This window comes from Lagenorhynchus albirostris, chromosome 19, assembly GCF_949774975.1.
Source record: "Lagenorhynchus albirostris chromosome 19, mLagAlb1.1, whole genome shotgun sequence".
NCBI classification, from domain to species: Eukaryota; Metazoa; Chordata; class Mammalia; order Artiodactyla; family Delphinidae; genus Lagenorhynchus; species Lagenorhynchus albirostris.
The window spans coordinates 46,178,400-46,195,752 of NC_083113.1; the positions used below are offsets into that span (position 1 = coordinate 46,178,400).

The 17,353-nt window shown below is 42.8% G+C and overlaps 1 protein-coding gene and 1 pseudogene across 1 annotated transcript; both read left to right on the forward strand.

Moving 5' to 3' along the window:
* Nucleotides 1–1,030: 1,030 nt before the first annotated feature.
* TAT (tyrosine aminotransferase) lies at nucleotides 1,031–10,351 on the forward strand. The gene is made up of 11 exons (XM_060131051.1): nucleotides 1,031–1,265; nucleotides 1,422–1,526; nucleotides 4,204–4,271; nucleotides 5,141–5,299; nucleotides 5,503–5,641; nucleotides 6,071–6,123; nucleotides 6,998–7,150; nucleotides 7,765–7,893; nucleotides 8,231–8,314; nucleotides 9,386–9,484; nucleotides 10,211–10,351. The coding sequence occupies exons 1-11, from the start codon at nucleotides 1,031–1,033 to the stop codon at nucleotides 10,349–10,351; spliced, it is 1,365 nt and encodes a 454-aa protein (XP_059987034.1).
* A 3,027-nt stretch (nucleotides 10,352–13,378) lies between these two features.
* Nucleotides 13,379–17,353, forward strand: part of LOC132509640 (large ribosomal subunit protein eL31-like) — a 59,250-nt pseudogene continuing 55,275 nt past the window's right edge.

Genomic DNA, 17,353 nt, shown 5'->3' on the forward strand with positions numbered 1-17,353 from the left:
ACTTTTTACTCTATACGTTTCTGTACTATTGAGATTTTAATAGGTTGTTTTGTAACAAAAAAGTTTTAACAAAAGTTACCAACTGTAATCCTAACTACCTCTCTGACAGTCCTTTCAAACATCTCACAACGTACGTGGAAAGAGTTAACGCAGAGCCAGTTCAAATTCCTGATTTGGTGGTGGAGGTGGAGGCAGGGTTAGAGGTAAAAAGAAGCAAAAAGTGGGGAGGGGAGGGAAGAGGAGGGCTGGCTGCTCAGTTCTCACCTGAACCAATAGCATGAACGTTTCAGGCCCAACGCCCATTTGTGGGACTATTTCAGGAGTCAGAGTTTGCATCTGAATTCACTGTCACTGTAACTGGCCAAAGAACTAAGACGACTTCCTGGTTTGGCTACTTGGAAGCTGCTTCTCCTTTACCCAGAAGGTAATATCTCAAGCCTCAGCTAATCTGGTGACGGTGACTTGGAGTGTGCACTTTTTTCTTTGTGGTGTATTGACTTCTTTATCCACAGGACAGTAGGATGCTTATGGAATAGGGCTTTATTTTTACTAATGACGATATTAACACTAAATTTCTAACAAGGTGGAATGGTTCTCCCTGGTTCTTCTTTGCACAGGACAAGACACAGTCTGTTGAAGTGTTAGGGAGGAACACTTGCATGGAAAGGAAGGAACACATATGCTTTCATTGTTTAACAGTTCTCATGTCATTTTTCCTTGGTTTCACTGGGAGCGTGGTTACATTTTCATGGGGATTACAGTTGCACACAGCGAATCTCACAGTAGGTAAGTATATGATGGAACACTCTCAGCTAATATTGTAGAATGGGCTCTTGCTTATTTTCCATCTCAGGGAAAAGTCTTAAAACTCCCCACATTCATAACAAAGCTACTTTACATGAGAAAGGAGTTTGGAAAGAGATGTCTGGTGAAATCACCCCAATGTTTTGGTCCAACTGTAGCCCCCCCAGGATGATGTCTGTTCTTAGTGTCACAGCGACCCCTTTTTTCCCCATAGTCTTTGTTAGTGATGGACCTATACATGATTCAGTTGCACGACCATGGCAACCTCCCCTCAGTGCTGGATGTGCATGTCAACATCCCTGGGAGAAGCTCTGTGCCGGGAAAAATGAAAGGCAGGAAGGCCAGATGGTCCGTGAAGCCCTCGGACATGTCCAACAAAACTTTCAATCCCATCCGGGCCATTGTGGACAGCATGAAGGTGAAGCCAAATCCAAACAAGACCATGATTGCTCTGTCAATTGGTGAGTTCGAGACACTTGACCGAGAGGCAGGCATTGTTCCTCCCACCCCCATCCTCATGGGTTGGTTGGAAAGGATGGAAGTGGAGGGTGGGTCTGAGCACTGGGCATGGAAGAATAACCTCTTGGCGGTTCTTTTTTTTGTTTTCCCATGAAAAGGGGACCCTACTGTGTTTGGAAACCTGCCTACAGATCCTGAAGTTACCCAAGCAATAAAAGATGCCCTTGACTCGGGGAAGTATAACGGCTATGCCCCCTCCACTGGTAAATTCCTCCTGAGACTCTAATCTGGTGGCTTCCAAATCTTTAGTGCTCTTCTAATAGGAATACATTTCTAGCATTCTTCTTTGCTTTCCTGATGCATAATTCCTAAGGAGAAGCTAAGATAAAATGGCTGTTGGATTTGGGGAAAGGGGTCTCAGCATGCTTAACCTCAAGCCATCAAGGTCTAACTTCTTTCCTGGCTTCCTCTGGCATTACGGCACCTCCCTGCTCTAGGTTCCCATTACATACTTATTTCTCAAATAACACTCCTATTCTATCATCGCTAATTCTAAACGGAGGCCTTGAGTGTGGCTGCACCTGCTTCTTTACAAAGCCCTCTAGCTCCCAAATTAATTTAATTACTGCCCTGTGTAAATAGCTTCTTGGCCTTATTTCTCCTTCTCTACACATTCAAGGTTTAATTTAATTATGGTCCTAATCACACTCTCAATGTAATTGTACTTGTTTCAAGGCAAAAACAAAAAACAAAACCAATAAAACCAAGAATAGCAAAGAATGAGCTGACCTACTGGAGGATAGAAGGTTTGTTTAGGACAGAAAGAAATTATTCTTAGGTTTAGGTTTAACTCTCTCCATCTATTAAACATTTCTACCCTAAGCATTTTGGTAAAATAAGTGATTCCTTGACTTTGTTTCAGTGTCGCACATTTCCCCGCTGTGTATATGTGCGCGTAGAAACATATTCTTTTTTTTTTTTTTTTTTTTGCGGTACGCGGGCCTCTCACTGCTGTGGCCTCTCCCGTTGCGGAGCACAGGCTCCGGACACGCAGGCTCAGCGGCCACGGCTCACGGGCCTAGCCGCTCCGCGGCATGTGGGATCCTCCCGGACCGGGGCACGAACCCGTGTCCCCTGCATCGGCAGGCGGACTCTCAACCACTGCGCCACCAGGGAAGCCCCCTAGAAACATATTCTTAATGCAGAATAAAACTCCAGTTTCATGCTAAACTAGAATTGTAAAAACACTTTAAAGAGATATCAGGGATGTGATTTTTAGGTTGATTATTTACATTTTATGAAGTTTCATAAATAAAAATCAAAACAAAATAAGACCAAAAGTTAAGTTGTAAAAAAAGTTTATACATAATGGAAAAGAATATGAAAAAGGATGTATATATGTATAACTTAAATCACTTTGCTGTACAGAAGAAATTAACATAACATTGTAAATCAACTATACTTCAATAAAATGTTTTAAAAGTTTATAATGACTTTTATATCCAAAGTATTAGGAAACTGACTTAACCTGAAAACCCCAAACCAAGTCTCCATTTGACAAAATGCAAAGGATATGAACACTTCATGCCAAAGGAAACACAGATAATAATATATATCTAGAAAATACTCTTCTTTATTAGTAATTAAGGAAGTGCTAATTTGTGTAACATCAAGAGACCTATCTCTACCTATTAATTTAACAAACATTAGGAAATACTGCCTCTAGTCTTGGTAACTGAAGACAATCTTTCTGGAGAGCAATTTTGTAAAACATAATAATTTGTATGAAACTGTCTATACTTCAAGCTTGTAAACCAACATTTGGAACTATTGTATGAGAGTATAATTTAAAAGAAAAAAATTTTAATTTCAATATAATTTTTAAAATTTATTTTAATTTATATTATTTATTTTTGGCTGTGTTGGGTCTTCCTTGCTGCTCACAGGCTTTCTCCAGTTGCGGCGAGCGGGGGCCACTCCTCACCGCGGTGGCCCCCCTCCCCCCGCTGTGGAGCATGGGCTCCAGGCACAGGGCCTCAGCAGTTGTGGCACATGGGCTCAGCAGATGTGGCTTGCAAGCCCCAGAGCACAGGCTCAGCAGTTGTGGCGCATGGGCCGGTTGCTCTGTGGCACGTGGGATCCTCGCGGACCAGAGCTTGAACCCATGTCCCCTGCACTGGCAGGCGGACTCTCAACCACTCCGCCACCAGGGAAGTCCATCAATATAAGTTAAAAGGAAAAATACTAATAGGTATACAGTACAATGTGAAAAAGTTAAAATGGACCCAAGGTAATGAATTCACTAATTACAAGTTTTCAAAAAATATAATACCTGGGGCTTCCCTGGTGGCGCAGTGGTTGAGAGTCCGCCTGCCGATGCAGGGGACACGGGTTCGTGCCCCGGTCCGGGAAGATCCCACATGCCGCGGAGCGGCTGGGCCCGTGGGCCATGGCCACTGAGCCTGCGCGTCCGGAGCCTGTGCTCCGCAACGAGAGAAGCCACAACAGTGAGAGGCCCGCGTACTGCAAAAAAAAATAAAAGAAATATATATATATATATATATATATATATAAAATACCTGGAAGGGATTTAGGAATAATCTAAATCCTAACTAATCTAATCCTATTTTAGATTATTTAATCTAAATTTTAGATTAAATAATCTAAAATAAAATAAAACATATCACAGTAACCAAGATACTGCAGAGTATTTTATAGTTTGGGGAACTCTTTTTGTTATTATTTATATATTTGTGCTCATTATAAAATTGTAAGATATAAAGTTAATCTCTTTCATCTATAGTGACAGAGAGCTAAACTAAATTGTCTGTGCTCTGAGCTGGGGCAGAAGGTAGCCTCGAAGCCCTGTTGACTTAAGGGCAAAGCTGTCAGTTGTGGAATGAAAACTTCCAGCTTCCTCATTCTGCTCTTTTCTCTCAGGCTACTTATCGAGTCGGGAGGAGGTTGCTTCTTATTACCACTGTCCCGAGGCACCCCTGGAAGCTAAGGTGAGCCCTAGACAAGGAACCAGTTTGGGAACAGTATTGGGCAAACTCTACCCTTTTCCTTGTTTCTGTGCCATGAGGAATAAGGGTTTCAAGTGGAACAAAAACTAAGGATAATTTCCCTTTGGCAATTCGAGGACTTTTCATACGGGGAGGCCACTAATCAGTGATTATATTTAATGTCATTATAGTATGATAATAACGTTGCCTACAACTCGTATAGTGTCTGTCTCAAGGAGGCTTAAAGGACTCAGAGGTCACCCTATATTTTGCTTCTCTGCAAAAGATCATTGAAAAACAATAATTCATAAACATCAAATAATTGAAATTTTAAATTTTACCAGTAGGTCTTTTATGAATCTGTAGCTTCCTTCACTGCCCTTAAGGTCACTTAGATGGGAATATAGAGCTTCCATGGCATACTGGATTGACGGCAGGGCCAAGTTTAAATGCTACCCTCTGCTCTGTTGTCCACTGGGTGGGGGTCAATATTTCTTAACATTAAGAGGTGCCCTATATCTGTCTTTCAGAAGAGAGTCAGGTTTCAAATCTCTGGTCAAAAGTAAATAAATAACCAGGTGAAAAAGTCCAAGGTCATAATGATCTCTCATGGAGGTCTGCTGAGTCACAACCAACCCGTCCTTTTTTAAGTGATTTATTTCTCTTAAGTGGCCAACATTTTCAACAACTTTTAGATATGCACATATGTAAATATATTCACTTCTTTCAATTTTGGCTTTGTACAGTCCCCACTACTTTACATAGAATTTGTAAAAATAAGGTTTTTTTTGCTTCCCTCTCATTCATCTGATAACCTTTCTCCTGTTGCTGTTGGAACCCCTAACAAAATGAAACTTTTCTGTTCTTTACAGGATGTCATTCTAACAAGTGGCTGCAGTCAGGCTATTGAACTTTGTTTAGCTGTGCTGGCCAACCCAGGGCAAAACATCCTAGTTCCCAGACCTGGCTTCTCTCTCTACAGGACTCTGGCGGAATCTATGGGAATCGAGGTCAAACTCTACAATTTATTGGTAAATGACTTTTAAATTTTAGACACAAGAGCTCAATTACTACTTCATAAAAAATATATGACCATTATCTTAGCAGAGAAAGATCTGGAAGTGGGTGGTCGAGGCCACAGACACATTTTGTTATTTACATTATATCTTTGAGTGAAGTGAGTAGTCCTACATTTTTCAGAATCATCTTAGTCTCCCCGTTTTTTCCTCCCCAGCCAGAGAAGTTTTGGGAAATTGACCTGAAACAACTGGAATCTCTGATTGATGAAAAGACAGCTTGTCTCGTTGTCAATAATCCATCAAACCCCTGTGGGTCAGTGTTCAGTAGAAGTCATCTCCAGAAAATTTTGGCAGGTGAGTCCAGCAGACTTCACTTGACAGGGGAGAAGATGGGGATGGAATCCTTCAGGTGTTTCATGGAACGAGAAAGGAGTCCTTCACTAAGTTCCAAGCCTAGGATGGAGGTGGGAGGGCTCCACTGGGGTCTCTAGTGAGTGGTGTGCCCCTGGAAAGGTAGGAATTTCCTGAAAGAAGGAGAAAAAGAGGAAATACTTGCCTCTTCACCACTCCCATCATGTGGAAGAGAGGGTTTGAAATATCTAGTTAATTAAAGAGCAAATTTAGGCTCTGTACCCTGGAAGAGTATAAGAAGAGTTTATAGTTCTTAAAGAGGAAGATGAAACATACAAACATGAAATGCAAAGTATAATAAGCCCAGGTAAATATTAAATGCTAAGGCAATTCACATTAAAAATGATTTCAGCATGTTTCTCTTATTTTCAGTGGCTGCAAGGCAGTGTGTCCCCATCTTAGCTGATGAGATCTATGGAGACATGGTGAGTCTCGGGTAGGATGCATCACTGCCATATTCTCAATCCCAAATTATCTCATGGCACCTTTAGATGTGGCACCTAGAATAATCAGAAGCAAATCCTAATCATTTCAGTACAGCACCAATCAGTAGCATCCCTGCGCTCTAAACAGATATACAGATAACCAGCCCTTAGCCAGTTTTCCAAGATCCAAAAAGCTATACAAATCTGAAGATTTTTGGAATTCATTTGGTGGCAAAACCTGACTTGGCCTGATATAAAGCTATTTGTAAATCTTTATGTATCTCACTTATGGAGCTATATAAGAGTGTAAGGAAAGGGGCGGAACAGTTACTGTGCTTGATATAAAGCTATTTGTAAATCTTTATGTGTCTCACTCATGGATCTATATAAGAGTGTAAGGAAAGGGGCGGAACAGTTACTGTGCTTGATTAGGAGTGCTGTCCCCTATTGCCCTGCGGCTGTTACATAATATATGGTACATGTGCTATATAACCTTTCTAAAATCCAAACAGTTCTACATTTTGCAACACACTTGAGCCCAGGAATTTCACATAAGGGATTATGGACCCATACCTTATTGTGAAATCTGTAACTCCAACGGTCATTCATTCCCTAGAGCCAAGGGTTATACCTATTACTGGGCTGGGGTCAGTTTCCTCATTTTAGGCTTCCTTTAATCTAGACTAGATACTGGGTTCAATGTATTTGGGTGTCCCCTCTGAAGCCTCTTGAGATCCCAATCATGCTTCAGGGTAGGAATGAGCCCGTAAATCTGAGACCCTGTCCCTAGGGATATAAGGAAAATTTTGCAAGGCATGGGATTCAGAGGAAAGTAAACCAGAAGACAACAGTAACAAGCACCTCTTCTCCTCAGGTGTTTTCAGATTCCAAATTTGAACCTCTAGCCACCCTCAGTAGCAACGTCCCCATCCTGTCCTGTGGAGGGCTGGCCAAGCGCTGGCTGGTTCCTGGCTGGAGGATGGGCTGGATTCTCATCCATGACCGAAGAGATATTTTTGGCAATGAGGTGAGAGCAATGTGGTGAAATCGTATGTCTAATTTAGGGGTGGTTATAGACATATATTTTTCTAAATATTTATTTATTTACTTTGCATGCACAGTGGTAAGGAGGTAAGGAGTTTTTTTCTTTCTTCTTGGCCCTGTAGTTCCGTATGCCTGGAAAGACACTGGATAAAGACAGTACTGGTTATTCCTCTCCAAAACTCAGTTTTTCTGTCTTGGTGAGGAAGTTCCATCCACCTCCAATTTTAGTACCACAAAAAAGAAAACAGTAGCAGTAATGATACCTAATATTGTTTGTGGGATTACAATGTGCCAGAGCTTTATGTACTTTATTTCAATTTAATTCTCCTAACAACCCTGTGAGGCCAGTATTAGTATTACCTCCATTTCACAGGTAAGAAATATGAGACACAGAGAGGTTGTATAATTTGCCCAGAGTCACACAGCCAGTGCACGGCAGAGCTGGGCTACAAACCTAGGTGGTCTGATCTAAGAATGACACTAGGCACCATCACTTCTCCAGAGATTAAAAACTTGATAGAATTGGCAGAACAAGGATCTCCACAGTGGGGATGCCTAAGAAAGGCTAAATAATGTGTTTGCTGGGGGGCTTTTTAGATCCGAGATGGGCTGGTGAAGCTGAGTCAGCGGATCCTGGGACCCTGCACCCTTGTCCAGGGAGCTCTGAAAAGCATCCTGCATCGCACCCCTCAAGAGTTCTACCACAACACTCTAAGCTTCCTCAAGGTAAGGGCAGCCCATGACTTTCCACTTTGGGAGTCAAGGAATGCCACCAGTGGAATTTGAAATAATGGGTCCTCATTTCTGGAGCAATGCTCCATTATGGGGCTTCCAAGCCAGGAGGTGGCATCAGTGTAAATATCTACCCATACATTTCTCTAACTTCTGGCAATCCACCCTGCTCCTGGCCAAAAGCTTCAAGTGGCAGAGTTTTTATCTGGTTACCCCTTATGCCAGGAGGGCAAACTTAGGTTCCCTGCCTTTGATGTGGGCTCTCCTTTTAATGACTTGGTTTTTCTTTTGCTTAACTTTTCATTCTTGATGTCTCTGTCTCCTCTCGTAGTCCAATGCGGATCTCTGCTATGGGGCATTGGCTGCCATCCCTGGACTCCGGCCCATCCGCCCTTCTGGGGCCATGTACCTCATGGTGAGTATGTGGGTGGCAGGCAGTTGGTGGTGGTGGGGGAAGCCAGTCTGCAGGGCTCACGAAGACAACCACATGGGCTCCTGAGGCAGTCAGTTTAGGAACTGCCTTGTTCTGAATTGTCCCATCGATGTGGTTTAACCTCAGTGCTAAAAAAAAGAAAAAAGAAGAAAAAGAAAAAAACTCTTAAAATGACTTAATTCTTCATACAGAGACTCATTTTATATGTAGATACAGGGATGACATAAGACACAAATAAGAGGCTTTTCACACTACTGTAAGTCTCACCTAGGAGAGATCTGGTTCCCTAGGAATGTTTGGGGATATATAGGAATTTTGTTTGTTTTCAGAAAGACTGTGTGGGGTGCTATTGGCATTTTGTGGGCCAGGGATGCTAAATATTTTTCAATGGGCAGGGTAGTTCCATGCAATCAAGAATAGCCTGGCCCATAATGATTATAGTGCCTTTTAAAAAATAATTAATTAATTAATGTAATTTTGGCTGCGTTGGGTCTTCGTTGCTACGTGCGGGCTTTTTCTCCAGTTGCGGTGGGCGGGGCTACTCTTCCTTGTGGTGCGCGGGCTTCTCATTGCGGGGGCTTCTCTTGTTGCGGAGCACGGGCTCCAGGCGTGCGGGCTTCAGTAGTTGTGGCTCGCAGGCTCTAGAGCACAGGCTCAGTAGTTGTGGCACACGGGCTTAATTGCTCCGCGGCATGTAGGATCTTCCCGGACTAGGGCTCGAACCCATGTCCCCTGCTTTGGCAGGTTGATTCTTAACCACTGCGCCACCAGGGAAGTCCCAATAGTGCCTTTTTTGAGAAACACTGGCATCCTATTTCCAGCTTTCATTTATTGGCATCCAAGAAGGAACCCTTCAGTAAACTAAAACATTAATATAAATACATCCTCTCTTCCCTATGAAAAATGCTGTGAGTTCATAAGAGCAAGAACTCTTAGTTATCAGTAGTGGAGTTCCAAGATGTTTTTTAGAGCAGTCCCTACCTTAATTTGTGGCATAGGGAGTTGGCCTGTTTTCCCTCCTGATAAATTTGCATCTCCCTGTTATTGGTATAGGTTGGAATTGAGATGGAACATTTCCCAGAATTTGAGAATGATGTGGAATTCACTGAGCAGTTAGTTGCTGAGCAATCCGTCCACTGCCTCCCGGCAACAGTGAGTGCTTACGTCTCTCAGGACACTCTCAACGGTTTCTAGAGCCTCAGGAACTCTCCCTGAGCTGGTCTTTAGCCTGACTTTCTCTCCCCCAACAAAGCATACTGTCGGCCTTCATATACTCAGGTTCCTCATCCACGGATTCAACCAACTGTGGATGGAAAAATATGAGGGGAAAAAAAAAAATCCCAGAAAGTTCCAGAACTTGAATTTGCTGCAGACTGGCAACTATTTACATAGCATTTACGTTGTATTAGGTATTATAAGTAACCTAGAGATGATGTAAAGTACACAGGAAGACGTATGTAGATTATGCAAATACTATGCCATTTTATACATGGGACTTGAGCATCCTCGGACTTTGGCACTCTCAAAGGTTCTGGAACCAACCCTCCATGGATACCGAGGGACTACTGTATTCTCTTTCGAAAAGATTCAAACTGATGGGTCTCATGACCTCTATTTAAAATTTGTTTCTCCCCCATCCAGGAAGAAAAATTGTGGTTGAACATTCTAGGTGAGAGGAAATCAAGCTTGTCTCACAAATTCCTTTTAAGATAAATTAACTCAGTTACTGGCTTAGCAGTCCAGTGGTGGGAACTGAGTGAAATGATAGCCTTGGGTAAATGGCATCACTGCTTTGCGCTGATTAGGGCCCTGGCCATATTAGGGTGGTCCAGTCCCTGATTCAATTGCTCTGAGAATAACAGGCTTTTGTTTTTGCAGTGCTTCGAGTACCCAAATTTCTTCCGAGTGGTAATCACAATCCCTGAAGTGATGATGCTGGAGGCCTGTAGCCGGATCCAGGAGTTCTGTGACCAGCACTACCATTGTGCTGAAGGGAGCCCGGAGGAATGTGACAAATAGGACGCAGTCCATTCTCCTGAGTGTGTGTCCCATCGGGCTGGGGAGAGCGGGACTGAGCCCTGCTGCTCCTCAGGTGCCCCTGCTGGGAGAGGGGCCTCACAAATACCACGACAAGGGCTCAGAATTGCTCCAGCTTTCCCCCAGCTGTATCCACACACACACTCTGAACCCCAGATTTCATCGCACTCTGCTCTGCTGGAGTGACTCACTAATTCATTAATCCACCCCTATGACTTCCATCAATCCATCCTCCCATATGACTTCCTCCTTTTAGCTTGAGAGTACCAGGTGAACAAAGTCACCCAGGAAACGGTAGAGACAGGAAAATTAAGAACTCAGGATTAGAGAATCAAAAGATTGAGGGAAGTTGTGCCCCCAACCATTTCCTCTTACTCTAAGTAAGAACACATTCTCTTCAGTCAGGTCTGAAGCCCAACTCTGTTACTGGCTCACTTCAGGTATACATCACTGTATGCAATAATGCTATAATGAAAGAAGTTGGGGACACATGTATTTGGTTACTTCTAAACACATTAGGAAAGCTTGCCAATTTGAAGGATCACTTACAGAAACTTTTCGTTGATTTTTTTTTTTTGTAGAGAATTATTTTGTGATACAAAGAAATTTAATTGATAGAGTTTCTAAATGTAGATATATGTGTATCAGGCTTTCTTAAAATGGCGGCACATCTGTACTAAAAAAAGGAGGAATCAGAGGACCTTCCAGGAACGCTGCTGTGTAAGGGCCAGAATTTTCTTCACTCGTCACTGTTATAGAATCATTATTACTTTTGCTGTAACATTGATATTGATTTATTGATATATATGTATATTATCTTTTCATATGTTTTCTAAGAAACATTTATATTGAAAAGATCTTTTATTTTGCCAAGGGCATAAATTATTGTTTTCCTTTTTCTTTTTTTTAAAATAAATTTTACTAAGTATTCTCTTCTGTGATGTCATTTTTCTCCTCTGTGGGGAATTTCTATCCCCAGGTGCTACTTATTGCTCAGTCTGATTGATTTATTACCCACTAGGTTTCATTTATTTCTTTGTAGATGTACTGACATTTGGAGTCACTTAAGAAACACTATTCCTAAAATATTTTATTTGGGAGCTCAACTTCTTGCTTGTACTTACAAACAAGACAAACTAAGAAGCAACATTATAAACACCTGGCCTCTGACTTCACACTTTCAACTTTTGGGATCCCCACTCTCCAATTTCCTACACTTGTCTAGATCTACTAACCACTCACTGGGTAACAAGTTGAACTGGTTCAGCTAATCAAGAGAATGAGGTGTGTCCGGTGTGCTCATCTTTCAGTATGAGCTTTTTGTCTGCAAATCCTCTTAAGCACAGTTGCCTGATTTTTTCCTAACCATTTCCCTTGGAGGAGGGAGCCTGAAGTTATTTTGCAAGGTTAGGGGCAGGAATATACCATAATCAATCTGAGAATTCTTCACTAAGGGATGTTTTCCTTATCTAGAATAGGAACTTCAAGTCTCAACTCTGCCAACCACACCCAATTAATTTCCTTTACAAAAATAAACATCAAACATCCCCTTCCCATCTATGTCGGACTTCGGTGAACTAAAATTTACCCTTCAATTTTTTTCAGCAAAACCAAGAGGAATATACAATGATTGAGATGAAAAACATTTGTTTCCTGTATGCCACTCCTGCCGATTTTTCGAAAATTCCTGGCTCCTCTTTTCCTGTACCTCTGGCCCCAACTCCCAAGGATATCTGTCCAGAGATAAACAGGAAGACTTAGTGGTTTACACAAAACGTTTTATCTTCACACGTATGTATAATTCTATCCAGCATTACTGAATCTAGACAGACTTCTTAAATTTCCAAATTTCCTTGATATCTACCATTTTGGTAAGGGAGTCAAATGAAAATTCAAAGATTTAAAAAACAAAACGGGACTTCCCTGGTGGCGCAGTGGTTAAGAATCCACCTGCCAATTCAGGGAACATGGGTTCCAGCCCTGGTCCAGGAAGATCCCTCATGCCGCAGAGCAACTAAGCCCATGCACCACAACTACTGAGCCTGTGATCTAGGGGCCATGCCCTAGAGCCCACGAGCCACAACTACTGAAGTCCACCCGCCTAGAGCCCGTGCTCCGCAACAAGAGAAGCCACAGCATGAGAAGCACGTGCACCACAGTGAAGGGTAGCCCCTGCTCACCACAACTGGAGAAAGCCCCTGTGCAGCAACAAAGACCCAATGCAGCCAAAAATATATAAATAAATAATTTTAAAAAATAAAATAAAATAAACAAAACAAAAATACATGCACATTGGACATATTTCAAACGATGCAAAAAAATAAAAAAACCCACTCATGCCAGTCCTTCAGCACCTTTTCTTCTCCCCTGAGGTAATCACAGTAGCAGTTGCTGATCCATTCTTTGACATTATTCTGTGTACACATAAATGTTTTTGCGTGTGAATTTTTCTTTTTTTTTTTTCCTTTCTTCAAAGTAACTATTACTCAACTTTTTAATTCAGCTTCTGTGGAAGTCTAAGGGGGGATGACATTTCTGTCCATCATGTCCTGGGTGATTCTGAATAAAAAAGGGACCCCCTGGTCGGGGCTGCTTCCAAACAAGATTAAAATTCCCAAGAGACAATTCCCAGCTGCTTCGCGGATGGCGGCAGTAGGATGGTGGCTTCCGAGCGTCCCAGGATAAAACAAAGGATGCTTTAAAAGGTCGGAGACAAGGGCTCGCAGCTGTGAATTCACCTTTCTGTCTAACCTACGGGATAACTGGCGAGTTACCACTGACCCGGTACCACACACCGTCCCACTCTAGTCCCTAGCAGTCACCAACGACGCAACCCTGCTCTGGGTGACCGTGTTGGAAGAGGAGGGGGTCGGGGGATGGAGCGGTGGGGGAGTTGCGGTGGGGTGGAGCGGGGGAAAGAACCCACGGCTGCGCAGGCACAAATGCTAATGAGGGCGGCGCACTACTCAGGGCGCATGCGCAGTCACGGGACTAGGAGACGCCGCAGACCGTGAGGCGCCGGCGAGGTCGCGTATCTCTAGTGGGAGCGACTACCTTTTCTCCGGATGTTCGGTTTTGTTTCCTCCTTCAGCCTATTTCTCGGACCCGCGCCTTTTTGAGAGATTCCCTTCCTCCTTTGCCCCCTTTTCGGGCCACATCAGGCGGGAGGCTTCCAGAAAGTCGACAAGTCATCTTTAGGTATTGTAAACACCTGTTAACCTTTTCCTAGCTGTGGGCGGGTGCCAGTAAGTCCCATAAGTTGTGAAACAGAAGCAGAAGTTCCCAGGAGCTGTTGTCAGTTTTCAAAAGTATCCCTGGAAATTTTCTTAGAAGAATCGTATCCTTCACGGTCCCGAGTGCATGGCATATATGTTTGGATTTCTGCCGAGCCAGAAAGGTGACTCCTCTGCTGTGCTTCACGCACACCACACTTTACTGTGCAGGAGGGCCTGTATTTTAAGTACTCTAAAGGTCGAAGTATTGAATCTGTTGGAGAAGTGAATCCCCGGTACATCTTATTCATACTCTTATTTACTTTAAACAGTTCGTGTGTTTACAAACGGGTTTCATAATGATGTCATAGAAACCGCACATCCGGATGCTCTCTATGGGTCAGATTGTTGCAGAGCACCTTCCAAAGAAAGTCACTTTCTGACACTCTAATTGAGGTGTGTTATGTAGGAAGCAGGTGATGCTAATTCTGCGAAGAAAACAGTCTGCAAACTAGCAAGTGTGTCTTAATTTTTGTCAGTGTTTCAAGCATAGAAAAGAATTCTTGCTCCTTGAGACATTTACTCATTTGAAAATTGAAATGCAAAGTACATTATGAAATTCAAAGTACGTTATCCCGGGCTTCCCTGGTGGCGCATTGGTTGAGAGTCCGCCTGCTGAGGCAGGTCACACGGGTTCGTGCCCCGGTCCGGGAAGATCCCACATGCCTCGGAGCGGCTGGGCCCGTGAGCCATGGCCGCTGAGCCTGCGCGTCCGGAGCCTGTGCTCCGCAACGGGAGAGGCCACAACAGTGAAAGGCCTGCGTACCGCAAAAAAAAAAAAAAAAAAAAAAAAAAGTACGTTATCCCGTGTTTAAAAAATAAAGCCGCAGGGAGTTCTTGCTTTGTCAGCACATATACTAAAATTGGAACAATACAGAGAAGACGAGCATAGTACTAGCAATCCAAATACAACAGCCCATTAAAAAGATTATGTACCATGACCAAGTGGGATTTTTTGTTTTATAAATTTATTTATTTTTGTCTGCGTTGGGTCTTCATTGCTGCGTGCGGGCTTCTCATTGCAGTGGTTTCTTTTGTTGTGGTTCACGGGCCCTAAGTGCGTAGGCTTCTGTAGTTGTGGCAGGCAGGCTCAGTAGTTGTGGCTCACGGGCTCTAGGGCGCAGGCTCAGTAGCTGTGGCGCACGGGCTTAGTTGCTCCGCGGCATGTGGGATCTTCCCGGACTAGGGCTACAAACCTGTGTCCCTTGCATTGGCAGGCAGATTCTTAACTGCGCCACCAGGGAAGCCCCGACCAAGTGGGATTTATTTCTGGAATATGGGAATGGTTCAACAAATGAAAAAACAGTGTAATACACCTCAATAACAGAATGAAGGACAAAAACGACCTGGTCATCTCAGTGATGCTAACAAAACATTTGGGAGGTCTGAGGTCTTCTGCCAGCGTTCAGTAGGTGTTCTATAGGAGTTGTTCCACATGTAGATGTATTTCTGATGTATCTGTGGGGAGGAAGGTGATCTCCGCGTCTTACTCTTCCGCCATCTTGAAGCTCCTCCGAGATTTCTTTCTTTTTAATTCATCCTTTCATTCAAGCTTAGCACTTGAAGGGTCCTGACTTCATGCAGAGTTTAAATTACAACTCCCTGCCTTACATGGGCCTAAGGTTTCCTCTCTAGTCTTAAAATCCAAACCTCTTGGTTACTGAGGTAGCACCAGCATAACCATAATCTTTTTTCCTCGTTTTCAGTTCCCTCTTTATTTGTGCTCCTTGGGAGTTACCCTTACCCTCTTGCAAAGTTAGCTCCGAATCTGAAAAAGTGTATGTTAGATTTTATCTAATATATCTAGGTGTTTTGAAGCACGCACATTTTCGCATTATCTAGTTTGTGATATTGCTATAGAAATTCCCATACTTTTAGCTCCCTCCAGCCTGATGCTTTCTCTTTCCATTCGTTCCCCCTGGAATTCTTCTTCCATGGCAGATTAAAATTCCCTGCCATTCCCAAATTGTTGAGCATAGTTCCTTCACGTCTTTGCTTTAACCATAACTCGGCTGTTCCCCCAAAGATACTGCCACCCCTACAGCCAGCTTGAAATTGCTTTTTTTTCACCTAGTCTAGAAATCTAACTTACTGTCCTTTCAGGATTTCTAGTCTCTCAGAGTCATGCAATAACCATCCTTTAAAATATAGGCTATAACACAACATTTTAAACCAACTATACTCCAATAAAAATTTTAAAAGTAAATAAAATATAAGCTATATTACTTTATACCCTTTCTGTACACTCTCCTTTATTTACTTAGGGCCTTGACATATGGGAAGTTTCAGTATTTCTTTGGATAACCCAACCAACACCTATAACGGCCTCCTGCCTATCTCGAACTTGAGGAGCTATATGTAAATCTTACTGCATTATGGCCACCCACTCCCACAGACACACCTTGTTCTTTTTTTTTAATAATAAATTTATTTATTTATTTATTTTTGGCTGCATTGGGTCTTCGTTGCTGCGTGCAGGCTTTCTCTAGTTGTGGAGAGCGGGGGCTACCCTTTGTTGTGGTGCATGGGCTTCTCATTGCAGCGGCTTCTTTTGTTGCAGAGCACAGGCTCTAGGTGCATGGGCTTCAGTAGTTGTGGCTCAAGGGCTCTAGAGCGCAGTCTCAGTAGTTGTGGCACACGGGCTTAGTTGCTCCGCGGCATGTGGGATCTTCCCGGACCAGGGCTCGAACTCATGTCCCCTGCACTGGCAGGCGGATTCTTAACCACTGCGCCACCAGGGAAGTCCCTACTCCTTGTTCTTTATCATGATCTTGAACTAGACTATTTTAGGAATCTTAAATCCTGATGTATAATTAACTCACTACAATCTTCTTCCCCTCCAACTGAATCACAATTTACACCTAGACATTATTCAACCCTCTGATCTCTCCACACTTTTCTCCTAAGTCCGTCAACTCCCCTGTATTGTTACTCTTCTCTTTCTTTCCAACATATACCCCATGGTGCAATACATACCCACATTCTTGCCAGCCACTTGAACTTAGCTTCCTTATCTTTGTGTAGCATCTACTGTGGAAAGTCTCTACCTGAGATTAATCTAACCCTGAACTCTCCATTTCTATACCTAAAAAAAGAAAGAAAGAAAGAAAAAAGGTAAATTGGTGCTATTGGTGCATGGTGTCCAGCCTCACTGAAAATCCTTTTACAAATACTGGACCAGTGCCGCCTTAGAAGCCTTGAGTTGAAGTTGGCAGAGCACATAATGGAAGGAGCCCAAGTACCTGCATTACTGCTTAGAGAAGAGCCATTTACTGAACATGTTGGGCTTTATCTGTGCAAGAAAGAAACTTCAGTTGTGTTTGAGCCACCAAACATTTGGGGATTTGTTATAGCAGCTTCCATTGCCTTAACTAATGCAATGAGATACCATTTCGAAATTTTAATTTTCATCAGTAATAAGAGAAAATTTTATTTAGGAGCAGTAATGTAAAATTTAATCCCTCTGTTTTATAATACATCATCAATGATACAATTAAAAATAGCACATGCTTTGGAGGCATTTCTCCAAAAAAGCTACTCAGTGGCCAATAAGCTCATGAAAAGATGTTTGACGTTGTTGATCATTAAGGAAATGCAAGTCAAATCCACAATGAGATATCACTGCACACCCACTAAGATGGCTATGATAAACAGACAAATGGTAAAATAACAAGTGTTGGCAAGGCTATGGGTAGTTAGGGACTCTCACATG

Excerpts from the sequence above, each read along its gene's own strand:
- TAT (XM_060131051.1), top strand. The coding sequence starts at position 1,031 with ATGGACCTATACATGATTCAGTTGCACGACCATGGCAACCTCCCCTCA. Across the intron at positions 5,300-5,502 it reads TCAAACTCTACAATTTATTG|CCAGAGAAGTTTTGGGAAAT; the intron begins GTAAATGACTTT and ends TTTCCTCCCCAG. Across the intron at positions 9,485-10,210 it reads TCCACTGCCTCCCGGCAACA|TGCTTCGAGTACCCAAATTT; the intron begins GTGAGTGCTTAC and ends TTGTTTTTGCAG.